The sequence below is a fragment of the Gymnogyps californianus genome, chromosome 7 (assembly GCF_018139145.2).
Source record: "Gymnogyps californianus isolate 813 chromosome 7, ASM1813914v2, whole genome shotgun sequence".
In the NCBI taxonomy this organism is placed as follows: Eukaryota; Metazoa; Chordata; class Aves; order Accipitriformes; family Cathartidae; genus Gymnogyps; species Gymnogyps californianus.
The window spans coordinates 28,020,604-28,039,503 of NC_059477.1; the positions used below are offsets into that span (position 1 = coordinate 28,020,604).

The window sequence follows — 18,900 nt, forward strand, 5'->3', positions numbered from 1 at the left end:
TTTCATGGCCTTTAGAAAATAAGTCTGAACTCCTTTCTCACTGGGAGAAATGGTCTCTTCAGGTCCCTAGAAGGAAAAGCCTACCCTTGTGTTGGTAGGCCAGCTGATAGCCAGTAGTCCCAATATTCCCAGTGTAGTCTGGGTATTTGAGGAGTCCTGGCAGTCTAGCTGTAGATCACTGTGTCCCCCATCTTCTCCAAAGTGCTTTCAACTCTAGGGAAGGTAACATGTATTTTTTTCCCCAACTCTAGCATCAGAGGACATTTTCTGTCATTTTCTGCTGTTCCCTGGTGACTCCCGTTCAGAGCAGGACTGACTCACCTTCACCCTCCAACCATTTCTTCTTTTAATCTGTAGCACAACCTTGTCAATTTTGCAGAATCCTTCACACAACCCACTGTTTTGAAGTGATTTCTGAGGACTTCTGAGGAAGGACACTGTAGGCATATCCAGTCAAACTGAAGAGCTGCAGGGGTTGGCGTACATGTTCTTTAGTCCCTCCTCTTCCCTTTTTCCTCTTCCTTTCCCTCTTTTTCCCTTGGTGTGTGTGCCCCCCTGATTGAGAGCTGCTGGCAGAGAATGTCATTGGGTTTGTTGCATCATGTTGGTGTGCTGCTGGCATCAGGGTCATCAGAAACATCCGACCTGCATGTGGACCTGAGAACAAGCGCTTTCTGGGGAAATGTGCGTGGGGGGGTGGATATGGGGAGAAAGTGGGGGGAATGGGTGAGGGCGAAGTGAACGAAGAGGGAATGGGATGGGGAGCTTGAAAGCTGGAATGCTGAGCAGGGGGAGATGCTTGCTTGGAAGGGGAGGTTTGTTGAAATGCCTTGCTGTCCATTCCTCCTCTTGCTGTCCCCCTACTCCTGAGTGTTTAGGAATGAGGCCATCATGCATGTTAGCCAATGACCACCACACCTCGGGCATCCAAGTGTGAGTGGATGTACATGTCTGGAGCTCTGGGCTCTCTTGGGACAGAGCAAAGAAATAATTGACTTGATGTCCCTGCAGAATCAGGTCTGCGTTGCTCTAGTCCTGGCTCTATGCCCGGATTTATTGTCTCAAGTTGTAGGAAAGGTTCTGTTCCTTTCAGCCTTCTCCCAAGGCCTTTAACTTCGCAAGAACTGCAACTTTGTAAGTGGAGACAAATATCACTCCCTGTAGATGAGGTTGCACAGCCCTTTTGCAATATTCTGTAATACTCTGTTTTCAGCTGTGTATAGTTTTTCCAAACTGTAACCACTTCGGCTAAAATATCCCCTACCAGTGTCTGTGCTTCTGCATGACTTGAGATAAATTGATTAGTTGCTTTTTGGGGAGCTGAATTTCAGCCAAGATGATTCAACTGTTCCTGAGAATTAGGCTGGGAAAATGGTTTTACCTTTATCCCTGTTGAAATCCTCTGGTAACCAACTTTTTACTAAATCTGTCATGATTCCATACTTTGAAGCACAGACTTGACACTTGGCCAGGGCATGCCCTTAGGGAAAGGCATGTGCCTCTTGCCATTCCTTTAAAAAAATCTGTCCAAATCTAGCCAAGTTATGAACCAACAAGTGCCATTGGCATATGCTCCTTGCATCTTAATTCCCTGAAGAATCCCTCATGACTGTGTGTCAGAAACAATCTTGGAATAAGGACCAACTGGAAAGGCAAGGGCAGAAGGGGTTCATCATTGAAAACAAGGCGGGGGAGACTTTCCTTAATAGAGAAATCTTTATTAGTAGCCAGAATCTCACTGTTTCTTTGCTGTCTGGAATGATCTGTGAAACCCCTGGCTGCTTTGCCCCTCTTCCAGCTTAGCCAGTTTGTACCACATAGAGGAATATGATATTCTATGATTACAGCCTTAGTTCAGGTGTTGCGAATCTATTAGTCATAACCCATGCAGGTGTCAGTACACCACCATGCAGGAAAATTCTTATCTATAGAATTTAAAATTAAATGAGCTGCACAGAACTCCTCCCCCCCATCTGCTTCCCCAGTATTAAAAGACTATAACTTAATGTTAGGCACTTACGTTAGAATCTAACAGAATTAAGGATGCCTGGTTGGTTTTTTGTTTTTGTTTTTCTGTGTCTGAGGCAAAGTATATCTGTGCAGTAGGAATTTAGTGAGTAGCCTGCTGCACAGTAATGCTGCTGCAGTGTGTTGGACTGCAAGTGACCCAGCAAAGATGCTTCTCAGAAGCTTGTAGAGGCTTCAAATATCTTCATCATGTGTCTGGGCAGCGAAGCAAAGAGATAATAACCAGCACTGATCTGTGCTGGTTAGCACAACTCCTCCTAGGCCTGGCTCAGACTTCTCTTCTCTCTCTTTCTCTTTCCCTCTCTCTCCCTTTCTCTCTCCATTTCCTTCAGTGACAGCACCCCAGCGAAAGCAAATAAAAGCCCCTCGCCTCCACCAGATGGATCTCCCATCACCAGCCCTGAGACCAAGACTGTCAACCATGAGCTGGAACCATCCACTTTGGAAGCGCCTGGGGCAAGCATCCCAAAGTCACCATCTCAGGTAGTGTCCCCATGACATTGACCATGCCTTTGCAGTATGACCACTGATGGCACAAGCTCTGTGAGTCAAAGACATCCATTAGTTGCTTTTTTGGACCTCTTCCTGTTACTGAGCACAGAGAATATGACATGATGGTTGTTCTCTTTCACTGGTTCCTGAGAGGTTCTTGAGAATGCACGTTGCTCATTGGTCATCTCTATATAGGGAATAACTAAGCTGTCTCTGAATGCCTCTAAGGGGGAAGGTCAGTAATACATTTTGTTGTCCAGTAGGATGGCCAAGAAGATCTAGGGAGGATGGAGTTGTAGCTAGGCGAGGAAATTTGTTCTTTACATTTGAATTAACCTGTGGAATTCAATGGTCCAGTTTCTTCTCAAGAACTTCCGTAACTGAGGAGGGTTCAAAGAAAAAAGTTTGATATTGATAAGGATAAGGAGAACATCTGTACTTTGCATGATGTTTTACTTTAATCCCAAGATAAAATATTATGCTAAAAATAAGGGCATTATATTCTTATGCTATGAAGAAATTAGGTGGGTACCAGGAAGAAGACTGTCCATTATATGGAGTCTGGTACCTTCCATGTGGCCTTTGTTAGTCCTTTCCTTACACAGGAGATACCAGCAGCACGTTTAAAATAGCAGATGTAGCTCCTGCTACTCAGCATATTATATGATATGTTTTATTTCGGGATTTAAGGAAAATAAAATATTTACTTCCTCTTCCCATCCCTCTATTGCTGAGTGGGGGAAAAGCTTAGTAGGGAAAAGTAGTAACTAGGCCAAATTTATGTCTAGTGCCAATCCTTGCATTTCAGTAAGTGGGACACCAGGGAGGAGTCTTCCAGGAAGAATTAAAGCTGAGAGGGGTTCTGGCCAGACTGGTAAGAGAAAACCTATTGCTTCTGAAAAGAGATGAGTGCAACCCAGAGCTTCCTTGCTGTTGTCATACGTAGCAGCGTGATTCCTAATCCAGGCCAGTGGTGTAGGCTGTCTCCTGTTTCTGGATAGCCTCTCACAGCATTTTTCTCTCCACTGCATTTTTGATTTTTCAGGATTATCTAGGGACAAAAAGGGGATGTTTCTACATTGGCAAAACAGTCTTTTCCAGCCCTGCGAGATGTGTGGATGCCTGGCAGTGTCTTTTCAGGACTTCTCCAGGGTCTCTGCACTGCTCAGCATTGCACAGCCTAGAGCAGCTTTGCCACCCCCCTGGCTAGGACCTTGGAGTAGGGTATATGTATGGGGCAGAGAGGACAGTGCATCCAGAATTGCCTTCCTGTTTTTTTCAGAGATTGCCATAACTTGGTTGAAATTTGGAACAAGAAATCGTACAGATTTATTGAGCTGTTCACTGCAGACTTCACTTATCCTGCCTGTGGACTTGTCTTGCCGAGTTCGGCTTTTTTCCTTTCCTTTAAATAGCACACATAAGCCTTGTTTTTGCCAGCCTGCAAGTGCTTTCTCATTCACTTGCTGCCTTCCTGCCCACAGGAATGGGGCTGGAGGCACCCCTTGTCGAGCAAGCAGAATATTCCAGTGCAGCCCTGGCTGGAACCTCAGATGGGCCACAGGCAAGACTGAAGTGGTATTTGCAGCTAATGCTGCCACCGCCTGGCAGCTCTCTCCCAATCTATATTTAATTCATTCTCCCGGGCCTCGCTGCAGTGAAGAACAAGAGCTCCACTCCATATTTGTACTAGGTGCTAAGAGATGGAGCTGGCTCCAGGGGGAGGGAGGACAAGGACAGGGGTTTCATACTCAGAGCCAAGCCTGGTGTCTGTATGGGTAAAGTCTAGAAACTAAGTGTGTGTCAGCTTGCCAGCCAGCTGGAAAACACAAGTGTCTACTCTCAAGAGTGCTCGACTTTAATACTGAAATCTTCACAGGTGTCATTACTTTTGACCTATGGGTAAGTGATTTGTTCTATGGGCCTCATCCTCTGGGGGAGGATAGAGCAAAAAGCAACAAGCAAGTACAATTCTCTGGCCTCTTCCTGTCTAATGCAAACCATAAGCAAAGGCTGTGGAGAGTAAGATAGCAAAACAAGAGAGACCAAATAAATACTAACTAAATTTTGAACTGTTCCCTATGCCCAAAAAATAGCTCTTTTACTGTCCTTTAATTCTCAAAACCAGCTTATTTCTGTCTTTTGGAAGAAGCAACTGCTATCAGCTCTCCGCATGGAGTAATTTGATGATGACACAGGACTTCAGGGGTCTGTGAAATTTCAAAGGTCAGACTTTCGCTCTCAGTTACACCACTGAAACACTGTAATGACACTTGTGAAATCAGTGCAGCTATGTTGAATTTAGATTCAGCAAAATTTTAGAGGATTTGTTTTATTCTAGGTGGCAAAGTTGTTTGTGCTTGATGAATTTCCAGGTGTAACTCAACATCAATATGCAATCCTGTTGTCTTTGAAATGTGGTTTTAGACTGCTGTTGGAGGTAATGCTGGACACTGTGGAAGTAGTGGTCTCCAAGACACTAATGCATTGGAAGGAAGGAGACTGACTATTTTAGAGAAATAAACAGCAGAAGATTTGGGATCTTTTTGACTTCAGAGTTTGTAATTGGAGCCTCCCATTTCTGCAGATGGTGGCTCTGTTCTGAGAATAGCTTTTCCCTGAAATTTCTGGTCCCTTCTTGCAACTGGCAAGCAGGGGACTTTCAGGAAGGGATTGTTCTTGGGGAATATGGACACACCTTCTGCAAACAGTGAAAAGTTGGAAGTGAACACACTACTTTCATTATTTCCCCTAGCCAGCTATTCAGTGGAAAATGTGTGTTTGCATACTCACTCACACTCTCTAAAGTAGGTTAACCCACTAGAAAACTGGGCATATCCTTAGCAATCTGAATAAATGCCTTGTAGAGCTCAGTTAGATGCTGGAGGAGTGTGAACACAGGACTAGGAGTCGGGGATTGCTGTGTTTCAGATCTGGGCATGACACTGATGTACTGGGTGCCCGTTGTCAGATCTCCGAGTCTTGCTGCCATGGGATCCTAGGTACGATGAGAAGATCAAGTAACTGTAAAACATCAGTGTAAATGGAAAGCATTGTCATTGCTGAGCATTGCTGTGGTGCTGGGAACTTGTATGGCTGCTTTGTTCCAACACAGCAGCTCCTCACAGTTTGATTTGATCTAGAAATGATCATTGAGCCTTGGGCACAGGAAAATGTGAAAAGGATGTGGATGGGTTGATCTAGGGCCAGTCTACCACAGCTTCCCACGGGGTTGTGGTTGCAGTGTCAGGCTGAGTCTTTTAGCATGATGGTGGGTATTAGGATGGATTAGAGTTACAGGGTCAGACTTTGTTATGCATTCTCTGGGATCTCCATTTGGGAAACACAACTTCATTAGTGTCAATGCTCATTGGTGAAACTGAGAGCAGAGTTGGGCCCAGAGTAGTCATGGCTTCTCAGGAATTTGAATTGTTCTTGCCTAAAGCTGAGAAGTGGTAAGACGCCATCAAGAGCTCCTTCAGACGTTTCTTATGTTACACTGGTAATCAATGCACCAGGGAACCGGTACTGGGCAGATTAGAGTCTGTCCTCATGGTCACCTACCCATAATAGGACAAATTGAGTCTGATCTCTTATTCCCTTAGGTATGGTAAGTATGGCAAGGGGAGGCAGTGCTGGCCTGGTCTATTGAATTGTGTTCTCAGTAATTGATCTGCTCCCTTCCCAGTGGTTCTTTTGAAGGTTGCACATGCTTTAATTATGTATGCATGTCCTGTCAATGCATATTAATTGTGTTACGCTTCTCCTCTGCAGAGGGAAACTTGCCCACGGCTGAAGTGTAACTAATGATGCCAAACCTTCTCTGGAGGCGTGCGGTTGTTTTGTTTCAATTCAGCCCTTCACCCTCCCTCCCTTTCTCTTCAGATGGCGTTGACTGGACCCTGCTCTGTGCCTGTGGTTGTGATTTCCCCCACCTTCAGTTTTTGTGGCTAATCTGGTTCCTGTCTCTGGTTTTTTTGGGTGTCGCCGTCTGTGCTGTGGCCGTGTGCTCACTTGCATGCAGTTGAGGAAAGGGCCTCCGGTGCCTCCGCCTCCAAAAGTCACCCCCTCCAAGGAGATCAAGCAGGAGAACATCATCAGTCTGTTTGATGACAATTTTGTCCCTGAGATAAGTGTGACAACCCCTTCGCAGGTTAGCTGCTATGCCCTGCCTTATATTTGTCTGCCTCTGAACTTTTCCTTTTGACCTTTCTTCTCTTTGGAGGTGTCAAGCCATGAAACCTGGTCAGGTGAAGGAGGAAGGCAAGCTCAGCATTGGGCCTCAGAAGACAAAGGGTTAGATAGGAGGCTAACTTAGAGGGGAGGGTGGCTAGAAGGCGGCTTTGACTAACACGTTGCCCGTTGAGAGCTTTCATTCATAGAAGAAATGGGAGAAATGCATGGAGATTGTCAGAATACATGGAGATGTCAGAAAGTAATCACTGCATTTGTTCAGCAGCAATGCACGTGGATCATGGCTCCCCTCATATCCCATGATATGCTCTCTCCAGACCCACTGATCCTGGGTGTGGATAAAGCATGTGTTTTCTGCTCTTGTACATCCCCGAGTGCTGATCCTGGCATCTGTGCCAGTTCTGGGAGAAAACAGTTTTGTGCCCTCTGTGCCTTCACACATGGGCTTTGTGGTTTAAAGCCCACACCTGCACAGCAAAGGCCAACAGGAATTGCATGAAGTTCTCTTTACAGAGATTAGGTGCCTCCAGTTTAGATGGGCAGGACTGTGCCTGCTGTGAATTCAGGACTGCTGACACAGTCTGTCACTCTTCACCAGCCAGTGGTTCCCGTCAGAATATTTCTTTCTTGTCATGTGGCACCTTTTGAAGCCCTGAAAAAGGAAAAACATTTTCAAATTATATGTTTTCCTCTTCACTTTCCTTTTGATTTACATCACTGCCAGAGAGGATGCCCAAGTGGGGAATTCTGTGTTGGATCTAGGAGAATGGCAGTCCTTATGTATATAGGAGCCTGACCAGATTTCTGGCTGTATCATGAGATACCTGCATCTACTTTTTTTTAATATATATACATATGTATATATTTATTTTTTTCCTAAATCCTTGTTAAAGCACAAGTAATGTCTCTATCAGTGCTCATCTGTGACTCATTCCCTAACTTTTCCTTGCATCATGTTGCTCCATTGCCTCTGGTTTGCCACCTTCCACCCAGCTGCTGAGGAGCAGAGGTGGAGGGGGGAGGGAAGGAAGTCCATGTCAGATTTTGCATTGCAATACATAAAGCTTGCAGAGCAGAGAGGTGATTTGAGAGCAGTGTTGGAAGGCAGGGACCACAGGCAGCTGAGCAACTCTCTATCAATTTTCTGCACTTCCTTCTCCTGTATCATAATGGACAGCTCTGCCCCATGGTTTGTATCATGTATTTCCATGTGAATGCCAGCCCTTAGTCAGAGGTACTCTTCTGCACCTGATCAGTGCTCTGACCCAGGATGGGATCTGCTGTGACTTTCAATCAGATGGGAGTTTTGAGGGAGGACTCTGGTTGCCAGAACAATCTTCACTGAAGCACCCAACAGCCACTAGCATTCAGTGTGTTGCCCAGGGCCATTCCTGTCAGATGTCTTAGCTCCAATGAGCTGTCTTGTGGGAGATCTGGATAAAGACAAGGGGTGATAGCCCTTGCATGTAAGTCTTGAACGGCAGGTAAGATTATTCCATGACTGGAGCCTTTGATGTCTCACTACCAAACAAAACTAAAGATTGGAGTTGGAGCCTCTCTGATGGGTGGCCTGGATGTGCTGGAGGAGCATACTAGAATGCCAGTTGACTTTTGCATACTGGTCAGGGTTTATTATTGTGAGATGGGAGAGCTTGGTTCCTTGTCCTCATCCCTGTGGATCTCAAAAAGAGATGTTCGTAAGGGAGAGAAAAATCTGTAAGAGAATTGGAGTGAGACGAAACTAGAGGAGGTGAAAATGATGGTGGTGTGGGCTGTATTCAGAGGACTTTCTCTTAAATGGTGTCTCTTGCTACTTTCCAGGAGTTTTTCCATTGTGGGACTATGATATAACTGTGGAGACCAACCTGCCACACTTTGTGTGTTGTTGGAAAGGTAGCTGAAGCAGTAGGGCCAGTGAGCTGGGAAGTCAGTGGAAACAGGGGCAGATTTTCCTGGACTTCCTGGAGAGAGCAGCTTCTTCTGAAGCTGAGTAGAAAGGAGCGTCTTGTAGTGGCTAGGTTAAATCTAAACACCAAAAGTGATAGTTCAGTTTTGAATACTAATGACTCATGTCCTTTGTAGTGACTGTTTTATTAATGATAATCAGTGAATGTGCCCTCATTGTCTTTAGCTAGAGTGTTAGTCAAAGGGAGTTATTCTGCTGACTTCGAAGAGAGTAACAAAGCTTCTCAAATTTATGCTTTGTTAGAAGACTCGTATGTGCACGTTTCTGGGATGTCCAGAAATGGAAACCATTGAAAACAGTGTTTTTGGACTGGGGAGTGATTCAAATCCCTTAGCTAGGGTGAGCTGTGCCATATTCTGTGTTTCTGTCTCAGAAGGCAAGAGGGAATTAGGAGCTTTGGGGGTTATCTCTGAGGTCTCTCAGACTTGCCTTCCAGCAGTTTGAGTGGTTTTCTGCCTGGATCCATGTTCCTGAGATAAGTTGTATGGATGGCAGCTCTTCTGTATGTGGCTGAGGGAGTCTGTCTTGGGCCTTCAGTACAAAGGCAGCTGGATGAGCTATGGAGAATAGATACAAATAGAAGAGAAGCCCTTCCGAGTTGCCAGTGGCGGTGATCCTTTTGACCACAGCAGGTCAGGTGCTTACACCATGTCAGCTCATTTGGCCAGGTGGGAAGATGAATGAGTCCTGTGGAAAAGGCTCAGGTTTGGTTTACAGTGGCACCCATGCGAACTGCCCGTGATTTATAGGTACCAGGCAGTCAGGAGTCACATCAGGTGTCTGCATTGCCACCATGTCTTCTGCGCTTGCAGCCTTAGCTCCTGGATATCACATACCCTCCCTCTACTGTGCACGTGTGTGTCTAATGCTCATAACTGCTTTTCTTCCTCACTGCTGCCAAGTTTGATGCCCCTGGGCCCTTCCAGGAGGGAGCCAGCCTGTTGGATCTGGATTTTGATCCCATTAAACCAGATGCCACTGTGGGGAAGACCCCCACACCTGCCTCCCAGGTTGGTTCATATCACCATTCCTTCTCCCTTCGTAACTGACTTGTTGCCAAGTGTGGCGTGACCTGCATCCACGTGAATGATAATGTGGACCTGAGCTGTGGGTGGCTGGGCTGGGTGCCCAGACCTGTGCCTTGCAGATGGGCACCTTGGTCTTCTCTGCTGGATGTGTAAGTCCAGTGAGAATCAGGTGGCTATTAGCCTGGCCGCAGTCTGGCACTTTGTGTTTGTGGGATGCTTGTGCTTTGCTCTGATGATCTACTGATTGACAACTTGTTCAACTTAATGTATGTCCCTCCCTAGATTAGCATCCTCTGTATTCTATATGGGTTTAAACTGTTACTTTGTGGATGGGAATTCAGCCTCAGTTCTGTGCTCCTGCTATAAATTGCTCTCAAAGGGATTTTTAATAAACAGACACTCTGATAATCTGCAGTTACTTAAGGTGAATAAAGCTTAGATGGATATTCAAAAGATGTGAAGCCCTTCTTTTTCTGGGTATAACGTAGTCTCTGTTCATAGTTAAGAAGTAGCTTCCTCCCTGAGCATGGTGCTGCGCAGTGCAGTATCAGAAAGGAAGATGCCTAATTCTGGTCTGGCCTGTACCTGGTCCTGTCCACTGTCAGAGGACTGCGCTTCATTTTATGTCTAAATGGCTGGAGGATTTGAAGTGCATCCTGAATTTGGCTGTTCTCCGCACCAAGACTTTCCATTTCATATGTATGAAACGGTTATTTTTTGCCTGTGGTTGCCGTTAAAACTTGTAATAAACATAATTGGGATGTTTACAGTATTTCTCTAGTATCATCATGTCAAGTAGGCCTGTACGACACAGATTTTTGTAGCAATAAGACCTCTCTTATTAGAGAGATCAAACATTAGGCATTTGATTCTTCTAAATTAAAATACTGTATCTGCAAGATACTAGTTATTATCATAGTTTGATACACACCAATATGGCAAGCTACCACTTTCTGGAACTTTAAGTGGGCAAATTGGCATTTCGAGTCTGCTTGCCTGACAGAACAAGCTGCATGCCAGGATAAGCTTTTTTAAAAAATTTATTTACTGGGATCCCCCCCCCCCCCCCCCCCCCCCGAATCACCAATTATAACTTGGATAATTTGGTATATTGGTGTAGGATATGAGTATAAATTTGACTTAAAATGGAATTATTTGTTACTCTTCCAGCAAGCAACAAATATTACACCGAGTAGGTTTTTTAAAAACTGCTTAGCAATAGCATATCTGGTGTTCTAATGTATTTACTATTAGCTTCAGAAGCCATTAAAAGAAAGAACCCGAAATCAATACTTTCTAATGGTAACCACAGTACAAAACCTAGCGAAACCCACATAGTTTTCAAAGCAGTCAAATTTATTTCCTATAGGGTGGGCACTATGGCAAAGAGGTTAAGATCTTTTACTACTGAACCAAAGACACCAGTTGAAGTCTTGTTCTAAAATCATACTAACTCTATTGGATGTGGATATATGGGAGCATATTTAACCCTGATGGACCACAAACTCATGAGGTTTTTTTTTCTGACTATGTGGTCTGCCATTGACAACAGAATGTGGCTTGGCTGTCTCCCTTCATACCAGAGGTAGAAAAAACCCTTACTCAAATACCTTGGTAGCTACGTTTGAGTATGCAGTGGGGAGAGGTGTATAAATTCAGGTACTAAAAAAAAATTTTTAAAACGTGCAGAGATAAGTGCTGTTGAATGTGTATGTCTGCTTCAGTCTGATCAGCATCTGTAATGTTTGTACTCACTGAAATAATCACATATAAACATGTTTTATTTTTGTTGCTCTTTGACATGCTTAGTCTTTACCTTGGGATTTATGGGAGGTAAGAACTTCATATGGCTTTCATCTCTCATCATGTACTGTGCATGTGCCAGTGCCATCTCTGTGTGCATACCCGTCTCCTTTCGCTCGCTGCTTTTCCTTTCTGCACACCCCAAACCAAAGTCGCTCCATGTGCTGCTGAACCCACTTTTGCACCTTCTGTGAAGCCCCAGGGGCAGCCACATGTTTGCAAGTCAGGTCTGGCACTGAAACTTACGTCTCCACCAGCACACAACCCCATTGCTTTTCCCTGCTAACTCACTTATCTTTCCTTTGGCATGATGCTGTGACATTCTCCTCAAACTTAGTCCCACTATGGCATCCTCCTCACCCTCCCCTCCCCAGTATTTCCTAAACTCTGTACATCCTGTTGGTCTTGTGTGCGATGCATAAATGTCTCAGCTGCCCCTCGTTCTTACTGCCTATACCATTGGGTATACACTTTTGGAATTATCTGTGGTGTTTGCTGTTCATTGACCATAGTTGCCAGAAAGGCTGATGTGAAATAGCTCAGCCTGTGTCTACGCTGAAAGTTAAGTGCAGGCCCAAAACTTACCTGGCATCTGCCTCAACCTCAGCTTTGGAGCTTGTTGACAAGGGAGATCCTACACATGCTCTGCATCTGAACCAAAGCCAGACCCTCATTTATGCCCTCTAGATATATCGGGCCTGGGAAGGTCTCAGATTGCTGCAGATTAGCCCATTGGGAGATATTTCAAGCACAACTACTTTTGAGCCCCTCTGGACAGCCAGCCAGCAGTGCGGACAGAAAATGCTTGGTCTGGGTACTCAAGCCTGCTACTTGAGCTGGCTATGTCCCATGGTGTAGATGTAAGCACATGTCCTTGGCTTATCGAGTCCTGCCAACCTTTCCATTCTCAACGGCCAGATCACCACCTAGAGTCAGTACTTGGGAGGCCATGACTTAACTCTTGCTGAGAGCCTGGCCCAAGGACTCACTGTGGCCAGTGCTCTCCTTCACGTGAGCTTGGGTCATGTCGAGAAGATGTTTCCCTTGTGTGTTTTATCAGCCATCAGTGTTTAACATCTGTCATTCCTCTGTATGTGCATTGTCAGTCTGTCTTAGTAAGAAAGAAAAGAAGTCTGTTTTCACAAGGAAAGATCTCGTGCCTTTCATGTGGATGGGCAGGGGTGAGGTATGACTGTATCTGATTGAGCTGTGCTTACAGTCTGGGGTGTAAAAAGTGTTTTGGGCCATTCCTCCCATCCTGGAAACTGATTTCACCCAAAGGACAATTTAATCAACAAGATGTCCTCACCATGCCAGTTCTCACCTTGGCATAACATACATGGTTAAACAGCAGAGCTCCCTATAGCTGGGGAATTCTCCTCTTGCTCTTCAAGTCTTCTGAAGTGTTTTTGCTCTAATGTCGTTCTAGCTATTGATGAGAGGAGACTTGTTGCATGGTTATAGTCCCATATGCCATGAGGTTAACAACTGAAACTTGGATGCAGCAGAACTTGCTTAGTTTTGCAGACTAGGAAACTTGCATTTGGTATGTATGATGCTGCTGTTGAAATAAGCAAAGCTTTCGAACCTGGCAACAGCAGTAAGCAATTCTTCTTCTCCCTATAGTATCTTTCCATGATTGTAAATGTTTTTTATAGGCCTTGGGATGCCCACAGATACATGAAATAGAAAAATAAGTAGCTGACATGAAAATGCCCTTTGTTGAAATCCAGAGGATTAATTTAGATTCAATTTCTCTGGTTATTAAATACTGGTTTTGCAAATCAGCTGCTTTTTTTAAAAGGAGCTCATGTTGAGTTCCTTTTCACTTGTCCACATAAAAACTATGCTTGGCCAGATAGAGTTTGGCTGGCATCTGTCCCAGTTCCAGTTTCACTGAATCCAAATAAAAAGCAACCTGGGAGTGAATCTAATTAAACAGGAGAAGCCTTTGTAGCATTTCATATGCATACATTTACCTTACCGCTACCAAAGCTGCTGTGGGAATCTTATGCAGGATGGGAACAGCTCTGCTGTTTATAATATCCTCTGGCAATATAAGCCTGTGGACACGGTGATGGGGAGACATGAGGAAGGATGTGATAGGAGAGGAAAGCATGTGTTAAATGGCACCATTGGAGCAGCTGAAGGTAAAGTAATGGCTTTTTGTTAAATCAAGGATTTATTTCTTCATTGCCGCTGCTGTTATTAGAAAACTACTTGGAGCATTGTGCCAGTGTGTGGCTAGTAGCCAGATGGGTGTAGAGTTAAGGGTTACCACGGTTGTTGCTTTACACTGGGCTTTTGTAGGGTTGAGACTGAGAATTGCAACATTAAGAAATCTGGACAATGCCTTGCTTTGAACGTGGTTGTATTCAGGGGTACATGGGTTTACCAAATATATGAGGCATGTAGGCATGCTAAAGCTGGTTTATTCACATGTATTAAAAATGGGAAATCTCTGTATGGTAATGTCTATTGTGCAAGTATGTAGTGAGTATCTGGTTAGATTCTGCAAAGAGGCGTGTGTGCTCTCTGGTATAGAGAACAAATGGATATAGACTGGCCATGAAGACACTTGGGCTGCGAATTAGACCCCTGAGATTCTTGTCAGGAGTCTTCCCAGGTGCTGCCTGGCCAGTCTCCCAAGGGGCTGATCTGCAGCATTGATGCTACCAGATCCGACTTACTTCCTGCATTGCTGCAGTTTCTGGGAGGGGCAAATGAATATCTTTTCATTTTGTGTTAAAACAGAGTTAGCCTGACTTCAGGCAAGGGAGAATAAAAACTTGAACCATTGGAAGCGTATCAGAGGTGTTTGGTTGGTCTTTTGTTGCGCACAGAAACCCCTGTCCCCAGGCTTCCTAGAACAGTCTCTGCCAGGCAGCGATTTGGAGGTGATGCTGAATATTTCTCCCTGGTGGTGGCAGCTTTTGTGAATTAGAAACTCCCCTCTCCACCAACACAAATATGTGCATGTGTGCACGCACCATGTGGAATATTCGTAGCAAATTCTTAGTAATAGAATATTCACAACAGAATCCAAATTCATGACTTGTCAGGCCTATCCAAAATCAAATTGGGTGAAAGTTAGCCCAGTTTTCAGTTCAGTTTGATTCAGTGCTAATGTCATGTAGATGCTGGGTCCAGACTAAGTTCCTTATCTGGACACATTATTACCATGCTCTTCTGTTTCTGGGAGTATGCAAAGGCTTAAATGTTCCTTGGTTGTTGATCCTTGGAAGTAGCATATTGAGAGATCCTTGTCCCTCGGCATGCAAGCAGACTTGTATTCACATACAAGTGGGCGATCTATATGTAATAATAGATACTGTGCAAGTGTAAAGTAGGTCTGCGATTTAGATCGTGAAAAGAAAGAGGTGCACAGGATTTTTGGCGTTTCATTGATTTCCTCTGGAGTATTGCCTGCTGCGTGGCTGGAGTGAGGGAATGCAGGCTTTACTGGGATTTCAGTGGGTTGCAGAGAAAGAGGGAGACAGAAACCTAGCAAGACCCTGAGGTTTCTCACCTGTTTGTCAGCAGATGGCAGCAGCCAACAGCTTAGAGCACTTGGACAGACTGAGCTGCACTTTTCTGTACACACACGTAGCTGTAATGAGCATAAGTCCACCTGGATGACTTTTGTATTGCAGCCTGCAGAAGCAGCCCATGCAGGAGCTGAAGCAGCTGCATCAGAAGCAGCAGCTGGAGCTGAAGCATCTAAAACTGAAGCTGATTCAGGATCGGTAAGAACCTCGAGGGACAGCAGTCCCTTTCCTCAATCACATCCCTTTGTCATACAGCAGATGTGGGAGGCTGGGCTGGGAAAATTGATGTGTGGCTGCCACCCCAGCAGTTACAATGCTCTTATTCAGAGGCCAGACTTAGCCGTTGCATTTTATCTGTGTAATGCTTAGGGAGAAGCTCTGCTGGAAGATCCACAAAAAGAACTGCCCCTTCACCTGTGTTGTGAAGCCAGCCCACAGCCCATGCTGTGCTAAGCTTGCGTTGTCTGCTAGATTCCTCCTTGCTCACCATTTACTTTACCCTGTCCTCTGGGCTCTGCCTGTGTCCCCTGAATATCCAGGGTTCCTCTTTTTTTCCTGACACTGCCACCTTTTTAGGGGACTGGAGTAGGTCCCATCTCATGGCCACTTGGTTCCTATAGGCTGTCGCATTTGAGTTGTCTGTTCCACGAGGGCTCTACAAGAACTGCGTTGTGACTGCAGTGAATGGGAAATGCTGGGCATTATGGTCCCAGAAAAACTCTAAATCCTCTCTGCCCTTCTGCAGCCTTAAGCAAAGGAAGACAGCGGTCACCTCTCCTGCCTTCTCACTGCTGCCTCTGCTGTGCTTTAGGGTGTTTTTGTCACTGACTGGTGTGCTGGGAAAACTCACTGAAGCCATGGGTAGGGTTGGGATATGGATCCTCCGGGGTGGACTTGGAGCTGCAATTTTGGATTACCTTTTCTCAATGGCTTTTTTTTCCTTCCCTGACTGCTGCTGCCTACCAGAGCTCTCTGCCTGCTGTTGTTGTGGAAACTTTCCCTGCTACCGTCAATGGCACTGTGGAAGGAGGCGCTTCGTCTGAAAGAGCTGACATGCCCCCAGGATTTCTGTTCAAGGTGAGTGTGTGGTGGTGGGGTACTGAGTTCCTGGTGACTTTTTTCCTGTAATGAATTAACTACTTTTGCTCAGCATGGCCATGGGCTATGCCGCATTGAAAGGGAAAGGAAGTTGAAGGAGAGATACACCTTCCTCTTCAGCAGCCCAGCTTCATGCAGTTCCAGATGCTTCAAAGGACTGTGTAAGAGCATCAGTGACTAAACATTTGGCTGTGCTATATAGCAAATCCTCTCCTTCTCTCTGCTGCAGTTATTTTTATCTCTGGTGGTGTGGTAATGTCAGTCACAGACTCTAGACAGTACATAAGTTGTGCTCCAAACTGGAAAGGTGAAACTTTGATGCAAGTGGCAAATGAAGAAGAGTTGGAAACACCAGTAGGGGCAGAGAACTTTGTGTTTGGGGAAATTAGAAAGCCAGGATGAACAGGGGAAAATATAGGATTAGACAAGGAAGTCTGGTGAGTATTCTCAATATGCCAAAGATCACTTGCAGCTTGTTTCGAAGGTGTGGAGGAAGGAGTGATTCTGGGTGAGGACAGGCCACAAATTTAACATGCATAATGGAATATGGTAGCAAGACAGCACAGATGCATCATGCCCTGAAAGTGAGAAATGATAGTCTCCTGCTATAGGAATGCTTTTCTTCTGCTGTAGTCATGTCCATGCATCATTTTTTTTTTTTTTCTGGGAGTTCTACCAAAAGCAGAAGAATGACAAAACCCTGAAGAACAATAGGAGGCTCATCACATTTAGACTGGTTACAAGCACCATTGTAGACTGTAGTGCTCGAAGTGGAGAGCAGTTTGAAGTAGAAAAGCTGTAACGCAAATTTTGATAGGAATTAGGCTGAATACCAAAGAGAAAACATGGCAGGATACAATCACTTGAAGATCCAAACCTATACTCTTCCTTATGTTTCCTCTCCCTGCTTGCTGTGACAGAGATGAGAGGCTATAACTCTAATACTCTAGCAGTCCAGCTGTGTTACGACTCAGACCGGACAGACCAGAGGGTCATAGAGGTTCTGGGATCCCCCCGGGCTAAATTAAGGTGAAACGACACCAAACGATCACTTTGAATGCTTTATTTGAACAATCCAAACTGTGGAAGGCGTAATGGTGGGCAGTGTGGGTTGCAGCAAAACGTTCACAAGAAGAGAGAAAAGAGAGGAAAAAAAAAAGAGGGGGAAAAGAAAAGAGAGAGTCACCACCCTTGGATCCCACGGCATCAGTGACGAGTGTGGCAATCCTCCGGTGAGGGGCGCGCGCAGCGTGGCTCTTTGCAGTTGTGTCTTTTATAGTCTAAATCTCCGTCCACAGTCACACCTCTTGAAGACTTATATGGGTTCATTCTAGACAGTTCTCAACATATATAGTAGTGTTCCAGAGGGTTCTTTATCTACTGAGCACGTGTGGCTTATTGGGGTGGTGGTCTTAGGGACTTTCCAAGGAGCTACAAGCCCCCTCCTCAAATAAGCTTTGTGTGACCTCTGGCCATATCTGGTGGGTTACCAGGCTGGTTCTGCCAGAAGACAGGACTGCACACCCTCCAGCACCCCCCCTGTGTCCCTGCCAGCCAACTTCTTGCTAATGGCCCTCTTTGTTATGCAGACTGTACCTTGGTTGCTACAATGTTTGAGACATTGACAGACGTTAACTCTTTCAGTCACTCACAAGCTGCAAAAAGAATCCAGGGCACCATTCAAGTGAATACAGGCTTTCTACTCTGTGAGGTTTTTAGGCCCGTACCATGGGAATTCAACCCTCCTAAGAAAGGATGAGGTGGTGCTGATGCATAACAAGTTGAATGAGACTCACCAGGATGCCCTTCTGGCAAAGGTGAGCTGCATGCCAGGCTGTATGAACAAGCATGTAGCCATTAGATTAAGGGAAGTGGTTATCCCCGTAGATGTGGCATTTGTGATCCAAGCTTGCCCTGTCTTGAGCAGCAGGTTGGATCAGATGGCCTCCAAAGGTGACTTCCAACCTGAATCATCCAGTGAATCAATGAAGTGGAAAGCCTTCTCACCTGTTACAGAGCTGGGTAAGAGAAGGCTGACCTCACCCAAGCTATCCTCTCCTCTCCCCATAGGTCCAGGCCATGCATGATTACACAGCCACTGACAGTGATGAGTTGCAGCTGAAGGCCGGGGACGTGGTGCTTGTGATTCCATTTGAGAACCCTGAGGAGCAGGTGAGTGGGGAAGACAAGGTGTGAGCCTGGGCTAGGAGGAGCCAAGGGGATTTCCAGAGCTGCTTCTTCCTCCACTAACAGTCGGCTGGCTGGATGCAGAGCCATCAGATTGTGGCTGGGAGCTGGCGGGAGAGCCAGTTGTCCTTGAGCTTGAGATTGGCTTCCTGCAACAGAGGGGAGGACTTTGCTTGTGATTGGAAAGTGAAGACCTTATCCTGCATAAAGCATGTGAAATAGCCATGGCTTCCTGTCCCTATCAGGGCATTTGAGCCAATAGCATGGCTTCCTTGATCAGGGAGCACAACAGAGCCCATACTTTGCCTCCTCACTGCTCCTAAACTTGATGCACATTCCCTGTGACCACTGCAGTGCAGACTGTGGCATTGGCAGGAGTCACCCACAGCTTATGATGACGTTTTCTCCCCATTTGAGAAATGCTGGAGCTCTGAGAAAGCAGCTTGCCGTGGATGATGTCTGGCACTTCAGCATAGCAATGGCTATTTCCAAAAGATAGTGTTTGGTCAGGAGATGGCAGCAGAACCAAAGGCTGGAGCAGGTTGCTCAGCCCCAG

At 45.5% G+C, this 18,900-nt stretch overlaps 1 protein-coding gene across 11 annotated transcripts in view; it reads left to right on the forward strand.

The window, feature by feature from the left end:
• Nucleotides 1–18,900, forward strand: part of BIN1 (bridging integrator 1) — a 102,904-nt gene that overhangs the window by 77,642 nt on the left and 6,362 nt on the right. For 3 of the 11 annotated variants that reach the window (XM_050899535.1, XM_050899536.1, XM_050899537.1), the window contains 5 exons: nt 2,361–2,511; nt 6,545–6,673; nt 15,165–15,257; nt 16,026–16,136; nt 18,228–18,329. In XM_050899535.1, coding sequence (XP_050755492.1) covers nt 2,361–2,511; nt 6,545–6,673; nt 15,165–15,257; nt 16,026–16,136; nt 18,228–18,329 — 586 coding nt within the window. Of the gene's footprint in view, nt 1–2,360; nt 2,512–6,544; nt 6,674–9,582; nt 9,691–11,517; nt 11,542–15,164; nt 15,258–16,025; nt 16,137–18,227; nt 18,330–18,900 lie in introns of all 11 variants that reach the window. The other 8 variants (XM_050899538.1, XM_050899539.1, XM_050899540.1 and 5 more) reach the window with 4 other exon arrangements.